This window comes from Mesoplodon densirostris, chromosome 6 (genome assembly GCF_025265405.1).
Source record: "Mesoplodon densirostris isolate mMesDen1 chromosome 6, mMesDen1 primary haplotype, whole genome shotgun sequence".
Taxonomy (NCBI): Eukaryota; Metazoa; Chordata; class Mammalia; order Artiodactyla; family Ziphiidae; genus Mesoplodon; species Mesoplodon densirostris.
The window spans coordinates 3,184,966-3,198,364 of NC_082666.1; the positions used below are offsets into that span (position 1 = coordinate 3,184,966).

The window sequence follows — 13,399 nt, forward strand, 5'->3', positions numbered from 1 at the left end:
TCCACCTCAAAGGAGTTCTTCTTCCTGACTCAACATCAGAAAGGGCCCAGGGGACCTTGGGCAGATGAACTCACCTCAGGAGATGTTTTGTGATAATTAGAAGACCTTACGTCATCTTTTTGGTGACTGCATGCACCCTGGACATTGAACCCTGAATCAGGGCTCCGTCTTTTGACAAGTAATGGTGTCTCTGTTTTGTCACATCCCCGCTGGGTCCCGGAAGGACGCACTCCTGCAGGGGCTGCATTTTGCTCCCTCTGCCCCTTTCACTCATAACTCTCTGCTTCACCCCAGCTCTCTTCTCAGCTTTCCTTTAAATCCAGTGGGGACTTTTAAGGGTTTATCTCTGTGAGAGGGGCTGGGTCTGCTCTTCCCAAGAATGTCATTTGGGGTCGGTGAGATATCTGTCTGGGGCCCTAAGCCCCTTCACTGTCTTAAAGAGCCCCCCACTTTACCGCCTTTGGGAGCCAGACATCCCCCTTCCAGAGCGTTTGACCGTCATTGAAGACAGGGGTCACTGCCAGGGCTCCTGAGTCACTTGCCACAGAGAACCGCAGGGACTTCACTTTCCCGCACGGCCAGAGGAGTGTATCTTATCCTTTCTTGGGGCCAGCGTATCTTTTAGAATCACCCAGAAGTTGTCTGCTCGCCTGCCCCGAGTCCCCAGTTTAGAATTCCTGTCCTAGGGGGACTGAGGGGCTGGGGGCAGGGGAGGCTTGTGAGAGCTGACGGCCCCAAACAATGGTGACTGCACTTTGGGACAGAAACCCACTGCCTGACGTGTGTGTGACGCGGTCACCTTCCAAAGCCGTCCTGTGGAATTAGGTGTCCTACCTCGAGGTCATCTGTAGTTGCTTTGCTGACAATTAGTTTAATCTGATCCCTGCCACCCAGTTCAGGGTCACAACCAATTCATCGGAGTTAGTATCCCTGCCCACCCCCCGGACCCCGGTTATCTTGGGGTGAGAAATATCACAGGGTCTCAGAATACAGGCCAATTATTGGAGATCTGGTATGAATTCGTCAACAGCAGACAGGGATCTTTTTTTTTTTTTTTTTTTTTTTTTATGCCGTACGCGGCCCTCTCACTGTTGTGGCCTCTCCCGTTGCAGAGCACAGGCTCCGGATGCGCAGGCTCAGCGGCCATGGCTCACGGGCCCAGCCACTCCGCGGCATGTGGGATCCTCCTGGACCGGGACACAAACCTGTGTCCCCTGCATCAGCAGGCGGACTCTCAACCACTGCACCACCAGGGCAGCCCAGGGATCTTTTTTTTTAAGCCCACATTTTTCCTAACCTCTCAAATTAGGATCTTGATTAGATACTCAAAGAGTTTAAAAGGCCATTACAGGGCCTTCTAGCCATCATTAGCTTGTGGGGTACAATGGGTCCATATATAATCATCGTCTCATTAATGCCAAATAGAACTGGAGGTCCTTGGGGATGATTTAAGCAGGAACTTCTAGGGGGTCTTTTCTGCAGGCCCCAGGGTTGATGAAACCACACAGCCTCTCTGGCCTTTCCTCTCTTGGAAACCTTGGAAGGGGCACCCACCTGTCTTGCTTTTTGCTTGGACGCTGGCCTCCTGGGGAGCCGTGGTGTTTGGCTGCGTTTTAGACGCTGTGTCTGCTGGGCAGCTGCAGAGGGAAGGGGTGGTGTGGTCAGGTGGCCCCAGCCAGGCTGAGGCCATGGTGGCTTGAGTTGAGCATAAATGTTTTAAACGTCTCAGTGCAAAGGAGGTCCGGGTCCGGGTGGCCTCTCCATAATGAGAAAACCCCCATCATTCTCCCGAGAGGCCACCTGGATTCTCTGGGGATGCGGGAGCCCCTGTGCAGTCCGGGTGGGCCTGGGTCGTGGATGCGGGCTTGGGGGCCAAAGCTGAGCAGGTATCTGGGAACCTTTGCAGGACCTGTCCCCCTTCCCCAGCCCAGACGCCGGCCTCACCCAGTCATTGATTCTCCCACTTTGTACAGATCGCCTGCGATCCAGGCCGTTTCTTTTGGGGAAATCAAGGCTCCTTGGGCTGGGGTTCTTCAGAGGACTTGCCCCCTTCCCAGCAGGTGAAGAGAAGCAGTTTGGTGTTCTCTGCACTTGCCAGCAAGACGGGGCCTAGTGTTCCTCCCCGATCCAAAGAGGATTTTCTAGTCTTGCTTAGAGCTTGTAATTCGGGTTCTGAATTAGCAGGGCCAGGAGTGCAACTCCAAGTTACTGACCTTGATGGTTGGTGCTGGGTGGTCCTGGCACTGGGTAGACCAGGCTGTAAGGACTAAAGCAGAACCCAGGACGGTGACGCTTTGTGGGAAGTGGAGGCCACCAACAAACCGGAGAGGGTTGCACAGTTTGCCTGGAGGGGGGCGTTTCCTGGGCCTCATCACCCGCTGCCTGCGGGCGTGGGGGGCAGCACGTCAAGGTAAGGCTGGCCTGAGACCCTAGAAGAAGCCGTCATGGGCCCTCCCTGAATGCAGGAGGCAGGCGTGTCCCATGAGGCTGCCCCGGCTCCTGGGGGTGTGCCGGAACCACAGGCCTGCCGCCATCATCCAGGTCCAGCCATCCCCTCCAAAGACAATATCCAGGCAAGGCAGCCTCCCCGTGGTCACGCGGCCCCCTCCTCTGTTCTCGTGCCTAGGATTGGGGTCCTCTCCCCATTTCGCCCTCCCTCTGGTAACCTCGGGGCTGCTGAGACTCCTTTCCTGCTCAGGATCTGAGACAGGGCCTGGGCATAGTCACGTCCCCCGCTCACTCTTCCGCCTTCACTCCAGGCCTGCCCTCCACCGTAGGGCGGGACCTCCAGAATCAGCCTCTGTCCAGCAGAACCTATAAGTGTTGGCTTAGTAGGGTTCAGTTTAATAGCAAATGCACGTATTAAACGCCCACTGTACACCTAAACTGCTCCGTGCCTTTGGGCTTCAGCCCAGGTGGAAAGGAAATGGTCTAAGGAAGTAACTGGGTCTCTTGCTGAGCTCACCCCTCAGTTCTGACTTCTCTCTGAGAAACAAAATACGAAGCGTTGGATAGCAGGCGAGTCTCTCCCGGACAGTGTAGATTATAAAGTGTGTCAGCGTCCGGCTTATGTCCAGAGGAGAATGAACGGTCTATAAAGTGACAACACATCCTTTGTTATTTTGCCAGGAGGGAGATGAATATTAAACGTAATTTCTCCTTTCAGCTTATCTGAGCTGAGAACGTGAGTTACCGTAGCGATGTAAAAATTGGGAGGCAGCGTCTGAATGAGTCGGGAGTGAGGGTGTTCATGGTCCTGGGTGGTGCGTCACGCTGCAGGGAGGGGGAGGGGCCCTCCCATGTCCGCTCTTCTCGCTATCTGAGGCAGGAGGGTGACTGTAAGAGGCGTGGAGTCATCACGGAGTGGGGACGGGAGGCAGGTGACCCTTTGAGATGAGAGTGAGGGGCTCACAGACTCACTTGGTGATTGTAGTCCATCCTGGACAGGAGCAGGGGCCTCTGAGACGCTTGGGGTCAGATACCACCCTGGGCCCCTTAGTGCCCGCTCACTCCCAGGGACCAAAGGGCCACCACTGAGGTCCTGCCACTGGCCTGGCTGGGGTCTCCCCCTGGGGCCTGCACGCAAACCCCCTCCCCTACCACGGCCGTTCACTCAGGCCGGGATCTCTGATTCCCTCTCACATCCCACTTTTGGAGGGTAGCGTGGGGGGACAGCTGTGATGGTAGTAGCCTCCACGGGCCTCTTTCCAAATGGCTTCCTGTCCGTGGAAGGGCAGCCTGAGTTGGTCCCTCAGTGAAGCCAGCCTGTCCTCAGACAGATGGCCACACTGACCTCCTCACCCTCCACCTGGACCTGGCAAACTTTGCTGGACATGGTGGCACTCAGACATTTGCTGCACATCTGCCCCTTGATCAAACTGTTCCTGCAGCCTTTCCCTAACGGCACATGGCCAAACCTACCCCCTCTCCGGGAGTGGAGGCATCCAGCTGGTTCCCGCCCCGGGAGATGGGCTGGGCCACAGTGCTGAGCACAGCAAACAGACCCCAACTTCTAGCTCCTTAACACGGGGCCGGATCCTGCCTGGGCTGTGAGCCTTGGGCCTTTGCAGATCCGCACCTTAGCCAGAGCTTTGGGGGCCGTGGGATGGATTTCTCCACCTGCTCTCCATCACGGCCTTGAACACTCACACAACGCTGTTGGCCTTTGGGGTTTGGTTTCTCTGCCTGAAGCTGCCGTGGCCCCTCTTGTCCTCAGGCTAGAGAGACCGTGTGTCTACCCTGGGTCCTCCAGGGGCTGCAGGGGCAGTTCTTTTCGTGGCACCCCGCCCTCCCCTCAGCAGGGCATCGGCAGCGCTCACAGGGACCAGAAGCAGAGCCCAGCTGCCCCGCCGTGCAGCAGTGCTGCCAGCAGAGGGCGCCCAAGGACAGTATCCCCACTAGAAGCTGTACTGACCCCCCCACCCCCCCCCGCTCTGCCACGCGGGCCATCTGGTTGACCTTGTCACAATTCTAAAGAAGGGGTGGGTTTGATGATGGGCTCTGTCCTTGCCTAGGACCGTGGGCTGGGCTTCAGCGCTCTGCAGCATGCTGGATGTGAGGCAGCTTCAGCCGCAGGGCCTTGTCCTTCCTCTGTCGGGTGTCCCTGTCGACACCCCTCGGGCTCGCTTCTTCGGCCTGGTTCTGAGAAGCACACTGACTTGGGTTGAGCCTTCCTGGCTGTGCATCGATAGCCCAGCTCCCTTGTCAGCCCCGGGCCCTCGCTCTTGGGGGAATTGCAAATTGCACACAGAGAGAACCAGGATGGATGGAAGGAGGGGGCTGAGATTTCCTCTCCCGTCCATGGAGGCAGGCCGTGAAGGGCGTGCGTGTGGAGGATTCTGCAGCAGCCTTGTGCCCTCGGCAGGGCCAGCGCGGGTCTGGCTTTTAATGGCCTCAAATTGTTTCTGGCCTGTGTTGTAAGGAACTCTCCCTCCCACCAACATACCAGGGTCTGGGTTTTCCTTTTAAATTTGAAGTCTTTTTTTTTTTTTTTTTTTTTGCGGTACGGGGGCCTCTCACTGCTGTGGCCTCTCCCGTTGCGGAGCACAGGCTCCGGATGTGCAGGCTCAGTGGCCATGGCTCACAGGCCCAGCCACTCCGCGGCATGTGGGATCTTCCCGGACCGGGGCACGAACCCGTGTCCCCTGCATCGGCAGGCAGACTCTCAACCACTGCGCCACCAGGGAGGCCCTAAATTTGAAGTCTTTTGATTTATTTTACTTTTTCTCTGATTGGCGTGTCAACCAGGAAATGTCAAAAAGTGCAATTCTAGTCATGATCCCCTGCCTCTTGCCTTCCTTCCTCTCTTCTCTCTCTCATACCTCCCTCCAGAGGGTGCAAAATGAGACACACTCTGCTAGGCACAGCTTTAGGCACTGCGGAGGGTAAAAGACGCATCTGAAACAGCACCTGCCCAGAGGAAGCTCACATTCTAGAAAGTTCTAAGAAGGATTTATACCTAGATGTATTGAGGTGTGGGAACTAAAAAAGATAGCCTTGAAGGCTCACAGTTGGAAGGACCAATCAGGTTTGCATTTGGACTGAGCCTCGAAGGGGGTAGGTTTGACCATGTGGTGTTAGGGGAAGGCTGCAGGAACAGTTTGATCAAGGGGCAGATGCGCAGCCAATGCACCACCGTATCCAGCAAATGTTGCCAGGTCCCTGAGCTGGTTTGTTTGCAGAGAGCTGTGGCTGGGCAGGGTTGGGGGCTTCCCGACGGCCTTATTTCTGTCCTCTCGTCCAGTGTCTGCATTTCCCGAGGACTTCTCCATTCTAACCACTGTGAAAGCCAAGAAAGGCAACCAGGCCTTCCTGGTCTCCATCTACAATGAGCAGGGCATCCAGCAGATTGGCCTGGAGATGGGCCGCTCTCCGGTCTTCCTCTATGAGGACCACACAGGGAAACCGGGGCCGGAGGACTATCCCCTCTTCAGAGGCATCAACCTGTCAGATGGCAAGTAAGTGGCACCACTCAGCAACCCACTCCTTCTCCTGCTGGAGGGTCGGGGCAGGTCACCTAAAGCCCCCGGCCAAACTGGGGACCTTACAGCAGAATGTGCTTTATAGCAGGATGGTGCTGACACGCCCACAGGTCGAAGAGAGCACTGGGCTTGGAGTCCTGGGAGCTGGGTCTTGGTCTGGGCTCATCCTCTGTGGCTCTGGGGAGGTCTTCTTCTCCCTGGGCCTCCACGTCCCCTTTGTAAAACGCACTAAGCTGTATCAATGCCAGCCTCTTAGTGTCCGAAGGGACATGGGAGACTGTGTAGTTATACCCAACTTCTTCCAGAAAGGATTGAAGGTATCCTTAAGGATACAGACACAGATGTGAGAGTGAATGATTTAAAAAAGAAGAAAAAGAAGTCAGGTCTTTCCAGAATTCTCTGTTGGATGCATCCCTAAACCCCGGTAGTTTGAAATTAATTGGCTGACACGTCTGAGGCCACGTGCTGTGATCCTTGAAGACCTCAGGACCTGATTTCTGCATTTCTAATTGAGAGTTTCACATAGATCCATCAGTCCCACCATTTCCTGTCAGGCTCGGTTTCTCCGGCAGCCTGCATTTGCTGTTGGGGGTTGAGATGGTCCGTAGGGAAGTACTATCAGGTCTCCCCACCTTTGACCCACTAACCAGCCCACTCCAGGTTTCAGGGCTGTGCTCCGGGCTGCACAGCTGGTCTCATCCCAGAGATGAGAGACCTGAGTTTTGAGTCCAGTGGGTCTCACGTGGCACGTGGTGTGGACCTGTGCCCGCGCCTGTCTGCCCATAGAGGCTCGGCTCTGAACTGCTCGGCCCCGTGACACTGCAGGAAAGTGATGTCCTCCTGGGTCCCCAGGGATTTGCGGTTGAGGCACTCGTATTGGTGCTTCGTGACACCAGCCCCCCCTTCACCTGCCTGGCTGTCTGTTTCTTTGCAGGTGGCACAGAATCGCTCTCAGCGTCCACAAGAAGAATGTCACCTTGATCCTGGACTGTAAAAAGAAGATGACCACCTTCCTGGACCGCAGCAATCACCCCGTGATAGACGTTAACGGCATCATTGTCTTTGGCACCCGAATTCTGGACGAGGAGGTGTTTGAGGTAAGCAGGGAGCCGGGCTGTCCCGCGCACCTGGGACGCACGCCTGTCCTCTCCTCGGGGACCTGGGGCCAGCCGAGCCGACGCCGCGTTGCCTGGATCCTGGCGCTCTGCTGGGGGCGGCCGGGGAGGGAACGCCTACTGAGTGTCCTGCTTCTGTTAACGGCAGGAGTGATGTCTCTGCCCGCGGAGACGGGCAGGCGTTTGAACGGGCCCTCGGGCTTTGCGCCCGTGGGGAGGATGAGGTTTGGGTCTCACCTCTCTTGGGGGTCCTACTGGGGCCACATGCATAACTATGAGAGGTTCGGGGGCGGGGGAGGTGGCCTCGGTGCAGGCCCGCGGGGCCAGACTCTCCACTGTCTCGTTTGCTGATTCCGGGTCTTGGGCAGGTTGCTCTGACGTTTCTGAGCCTCAGCTCTCCATCTGTAAAATGGGATCACGAATGCAGCTCCTTCATAGAACGTGGCAAGAATTAGGTGGGGCTGAATGCTGTAAAGTACCACGGCCCCCTCGTAGTAAGGGCTTGACGTGTGTGCAGCCTTGATAGCAACCCAGCGTCAGGGCAGGTGGAAAGGTGGGCAGAGCCCGGTTGGTCAGACGTGGATGAGTGAGGAAAGATCAGAACAGCCACCTCTACGTGGAAGCGGGGGTTGTGGGGACGGGGGAACCAGTGTGTGAAGGTGGGTCCGTGGGTCCTGCCGAAGTTGGCAGCTGCTCAGCACAGCAGGAGTCCAGGACGGCTGCAGCCTGTGGACAGCAGGGTGGGCTGGGTGCCTGGATTCTGCAGGCACTGCCAAATTTTGCGAGTTATGGCGACACACCCTCCGAGCATGACTCTGACCACAGTTGCCCAGAGACCCGGGATGAACTGCAGGCGGCTGGGCTGTCCTCAGCCAGGCCTGAGCGGCTTTGGGGTCCTCCCGGGGAGCTACTGTCAAAGGCTTGGGGGTCGCACCGACTGGGATTAAGTTTTTGCCGGTGTAGACCTCTTGCTGGTGGGAGGATCCAGGTAAAGCAGGTGGCTTTGGTGAGCTTCAGGACTTATTTGTAAAACGTGGGTCCTGGTAATGTTGCCTCGAGAGGTGCCGGGGGCTCACCTGGGCTCCTCTGAGAAGCGCTGGGTACCTGCTCAGCGCCCGGGAGCCTGGGTTGCTGCCGCCACCCTTGCTCGAGGTCTGAATGCGGAGGTGGGTCCGTGTGCCGAGGCTGGGGTTTGAATTCATGTACCGCGTGGTAGCTTTTCTGCGCTGTTGGCAAATCTTCCTGATTTCTAGTGCCTTTTGTGTGCTGGTGGTGTGTCTTTTATTGTAACGATTCAGGAAAAAGCTTTATCTGTCTTTTAAAAAAATAAGGATCCTAAACCAAATCCTGCTTCCTTGATTTTCTGAGCCAGTTTTCCCATGAGCACAAGTCTGCTAAGGCTCTGGTGCTGTAGGGAAGCACTAGGAAAGTCAGGGCTGGGTTCAAGTCCCAGCTGCACTGTTTACATGCTGTGAGATCCTGGGTGACTGCCTAGCCTCTCTGAAATGCTTGTGTGGGTGAGGTGTGTCTAAGGACCACCGAGGCATATGCGTGGCCCACGGCCAGCATTCCGTAGCTGTTACCCACGTTTATGATTAGAGAAGGAAAACAATTTATAATTATCAAAAAGAAATGTAAGAGAAGAACAAATATCGTATATTAACGCATATATGTGGAATCTAGAAAAACGGTACAGATGAACCGATTTGCAAGGCAGAAATAGAGACACAGATGTAGAGAACAAACGTATGGACACCAAGGGGGGAAAGTGGGGTGGAGGGTGGTGGTGGGATGAATTGGGAGATTGGGATTGACATGTAGACACTAATATGTATAAAATAGATAACTAATAAGAACCTGCTGTATAAAAATAAATAAATAAAATTAAATTAAAAAAAAAAAAGAAATGGATCTCAAATCGGATAACTCTGGTTTCCTCCTCTGTTTAGCCTCCCAATAAGCTGAGTAGGTCTTGCTCTGTGGCTGAGAGCATGCAGGCTTTGATGGAATCTGTAGCTCAAAAATATGTACAGCATTCTGGGGAGCGCTTCTTCCTGGTCGTGGCTTTCGATTTGAGGGAGAGTGTCTGCCAGGCACCAGAGATTTTTGTTGACCACAAGCTATTCATGTTCTGAAGGAGGTGATTCCGTAGCCTTGGCCTTCCCTGGCTGTTGGATGTGTCCACATCAGAAAATGTGACCTGTCTTTCCTAATGAAGACCAGTGAGCTAGAGGTGGTGATGCCCTCGGGGGCCCCAGAGCATCATTTTTTTGCTTTTTTTCCTTCAGAGAGCAAGGAGAAAGTTGGGTGGGTCGGCCTCATATCCCCAGCCCCCCTTTGTCTCGTGGCGAGTGAAACAGAATTTTTATAACTAAAAGTGATTTAACTCTTGACTTTCCAGTAGATTTCAGATAACGACACTTGCCATTTTTAACCACTTTGGTTTCTGGAGACGTCTCTTTAAAAGGAGGGGCCAGCACCATTGAAACCGATTCCCCAGCAGCCACGTTCTTCGCCGGGAAGGATGACTTCCCCTCATTAAAAGGCAATTTGTCCCGAGGCTCTTGGAGGTTCTGGGGGAGCCGGAAGGATTCTGGGTACTTTGGTGGAGGGCCAAGCCGCCACTGGCACACGCTGGGTTTTGTGATGTGTGCTGTTTCCAAATAGGGGTTTACTGAACTCTAGAGAGTCTGTTGGGGCCACTGGGGTTTTTCCTGGGGTGCGCGTGGGCCCACAGAGGCCCCCTTTATCCACAGAGAGAGCCGGGGATGGAGACCGTCAAGGCCAAGACAAACACTTCCTGTAGTGCAGCGCCCGGTTTTAGCCAGACGGCACCGTGACCGGGGCCTCCCTGGTGCCACCACTGGCCTGGGTGTGGGGCTGGGGCAGCTAGCAGCAGCCCTCGCCCCCTTGGCCTCCCCAGCCCCGGTTTGAGCCTGGCTCTGATGGGCTCGCCCCGCCGTACGGGGACATTGGACATCCCGTCCTTCCAAAGCCACCCAGGGAGGAAGTGGGGTGCATAGCAAGGTCCCCCAGGCCTTCATGCTCTTCCTCTCCGGCTGATGGCCTAGAGCCCACTCTGAACCTGTCCGAGCCCAATGTCCTCATCTGTAAAATGGGCGCGACGGGGCCAGTGCTAGGGGTCGTGGGGTGGCCTGATGGAATCTCTGTAAAATGCCTGCACCTGTGAGGACCATAGCAAACCACACCGACCAGACCCCTGGCAGTCAGAGCGGGTGGCCCACCATCAGCATCCACCTGCATTTACCTGTCAACCATGGCAGCGGCTGTGACCAAGGTCTGCTCCCTCTGTGGTGGCACAGGGTCACGAGCTGTCCCTTAACCTCACCGTGCGAGTTAGGTGCTGGACCTCCGCCTTAGAGATGAGGGCCCTGAGCCGTGCAGGGGGTGGAGCCGCCTGGGCTCACCGGGCCTCCCACTGCTGTGCCCAGAAACCCAAAGGGAAGGGACTGGCTGTGGGTCGTGCTGCCCTGGCCAGGGTGCATGCTCCCGGCCAGAGCCCCCAGGTGGGGACTGTCCCTCAGGGTGCCGTGGTGTGCTCTGGAAGGGGCTTGGGCTGGCTCCCTGGTCACTGCTTTGCCACCCACCTCGCTGACCTGGCCAAGCCCCGGTCCTTGCCCGCCTGTTTCCAGGTGGAGCGTGTGCCCTACAGGGCTGCCTGAGGGCCTGCCTGCGGGGGGCGCCCGCAGTGAAGTTCCTGGGGAGCTGCGTGTCCTGTGTCCTGTCCCTTCCCCTGGGGTGTACCCGTGCCCTGGGACCCGTGAGCAGCTGGGGGTCCCGGGGCTTCGTCCCACCCCGCAAGGGCCCGCCGTCGGGGGAAGTGGGGGGTATTCTCCGGACCTCTATGAAGCGGGGTCCTGCAGGCCTCCCTGTGCAGGAGAGTCTTGTTTTCACCCGGGCTGAGGACAAGCTCTGTGTTTTCGGAAACAGATAAGACTGCCAGGAGAGCGAGCGCGTCTGGCAGGAGGGGGAAGTGGCTATATTTCTTCAGTGGCAAACCTGGGTGGGAAGCCAGGCAGGGCCACCAGCAGGGCCCTGTGACAACACGCCGCCTGTGTGCTCTGCCCTCCCCGCACCAGAGAGGTTGAGTAACCTACCGAAGGTCACCCAGCAAAACTGCAGCGCAGCGGGGTTGGTCTGTGATTGCTGAGAGCCGATGGCCTGTCCTGATGTCGTAGCGGTTGTGACAGTCACAGCAGCCCCTGCATCTCTCTATCCACCTGAGCAAGGAAACCAGGACCGTCCCCAGCCAGGGCGCATCCTTGGTGGTCCCGACGGTGCTGGTGGGTGCCTGGCCTTGCTCCAGGCTGCTCAGTTCCCATCGTCCTGCACAGGCCCCGGGGACACCGGAGTCCCCTGGCCTGTGGGGTCTGAAGCCCTGGAACCTTCCAGGAAGAGCCAGCACGAGCTGCTAGCAGGGGCAGTGGCTGCCAGAGCGACTGGTGGCCTGCACAGCACCCTCCCCCGGGCCAGGCTCTCAAACATGGGACTGAACGGGTGGGCCCCGCACCTGCCCTGGGCTCACCTGCGGTCCTGGAGCCGGCCGGTGTTCCAGATGGAGGGGTCCGGAGGGTGGGACTGGGGGGCAAGCCAGAGCCTGGTGCTTGGCTGGGGGAGGGCCCTCCTTTTGGGTCCTCGAATGGAGGGGGACGTGGAAGAGGAGACCTGCCCTGGGGGACGGGGAGCCGGTGAGTTCTGGGCCAGGAGCCAAGTCTGCTTTTAAGCTGTTGAATGTTTCAAGGGGCAGCAAGACCAAACAGACGACAAACTGGAGCTCTTCTCCGCAGAATCCCCGGGTGCTGGCAGGGAAAGACGGCATCGCGTTCAAGTCACGGTCCTGCCATCTGTCTGCTCTCCTCGGCCGTTTGGAAAGACCCAGTGGTTTACTTAATCCCTGATTCCCTTTTTCCAGGGGCCTGTCTTTTCCACTGACATGGTCTTTCTTGGAATTTAGCTTTCCCGGGGCAGGAACGGGGCCACGGCCGGGGAGGCGCTTTCCCAGTGATCCACGGAGCCGGCCCGGGATGCCTCTCGAGCACAGACTGACCCTCCTTGATGTGAGGGGTGCCTGGCATCAGGGTCTCGAAGGACAGGGAGCAGTGAGTTGGTGTCAGAGGCCAAGGCTGTGACCTGTGACCCTTGACTCTGGGAACATCCCGTCACTGATCACTTGCCCAGAGCCCCCTGGGGTGCAGGACACCGGTTGGTCTAGAGGCTACAGAGCAGACAGACGTGCACCTGGGCGACGAGGGGTGTGGTGATGGCTGAGCTGCAGGGCTGGGTAGCACAAGGCCTCCTGGGTCCTGTCACACCCGGGGACGGTGCTGGAGAAAGCACTCGTCCTGCCGGTGGCGATGAGCCTGGTGCTGCTGTGTCTGAGCGTGACCCTCATTTGCACTTTACTCCCTTTCTGTCTGCCTTCCCACGGCTTTGTCAGTTTGACCCCAACGTCTCTCTGGAGAGGGGCTGTAGACACTTCCAGAGCGTGCTTTTTCCTTCCTTGGAAGGTGGTGCATTTGCGGGGCCAGTGGGGCCACTCTGGGTTCACTTTCATGTCCATTCAGACACAGGCGGGTACGATGGGGATACGGCCAGAGGGCATCTGCGGGCAGCGAGCAACTCTGCGGGCTTGTTTGGGGGTGTCTCTGCGCTTCCATCCCCACTAGTTGACAGTCTTCAGGGGCCAGGTGCCCCTCCCTGGGTCCACGGGTGTTTTTCCAGTTGGCGTTGCTGGGTAGACCGGTGCTGTCCATAGGAGGAGCTGGGCTCTGGAGCCGGACCGGGTGGGAAGTGCGGCTCCATCTGGAAAACGGGCCAGTGTGTTCAAGATGGATGCTGAGGTCGGCCTGCTGTGCGCACAGCCCCCCATGTTCTCAGAAATCAAGACTCAGAGCGAACCATCAAAGACCCCTAACGAATGCTCTGCCCTGGCACGCAGAGCCGCCGTGGAGGGCCCAGTGTCTGCACGGCAGCTGTCACAGTCGAGGCCGTGCATTCGGACTTTAGTCGGTGGTGTGGAAGCTCCCAGGGCTAAGTCTTGGGTCCAAGTCCCCGAGGGGGCAGCTCAGACCCAGGCTTTCCTACCGCAAACTGCACGTCCTGGGCAGGGCCTGGCTGAGGACCGTGTCCACCCTGGTCCCTGCCCTCTCCTTTGCGTCCATCTGTGTGTATCGCCCAGGAGCACTGCCCTGCTGCGTCAGGCCACGTGAGGCGGCAGCCCTGCGCCCAGCCAGGCGGACCCTAGGGAAGCAGAGGGGTGTGAGTGGGTCCAGGTCAGAGGCC

The 13,399-nt window shown here is 57.3% G+C and overlaps 1 protein-coding gene across 5 annotated transcripts in view; it reads left to right on the forward strand.

Annotated features, from left to right (window-relative positions):
• COL5A1 (collagen type V alpha 1 chain) overlaps window positions 1-13,399 on the forward strand; it is a 159,781-nt gene that overhangs the window by 37,932 nt on the left and 108,450 nt on the right. For all 5 annotated transcript variants that reach the window (XM_060102023.1, XM_060102018.1, XM_060102019.1 and 2 more), the window contains exons 3-4: window positions 5,744-5,957; window positions 6,916-7,078. In XM_060102023.1, coding sequence (XP_059958006.1) covers window positions 5,744-5,957; window positions 6,916-7,078 — 377 coding nt within the window. The remainder of the gene's footprint in view (window positions 1-5,743; window positions 5,958-6,915; window positions 7,079-13,399) is intronic.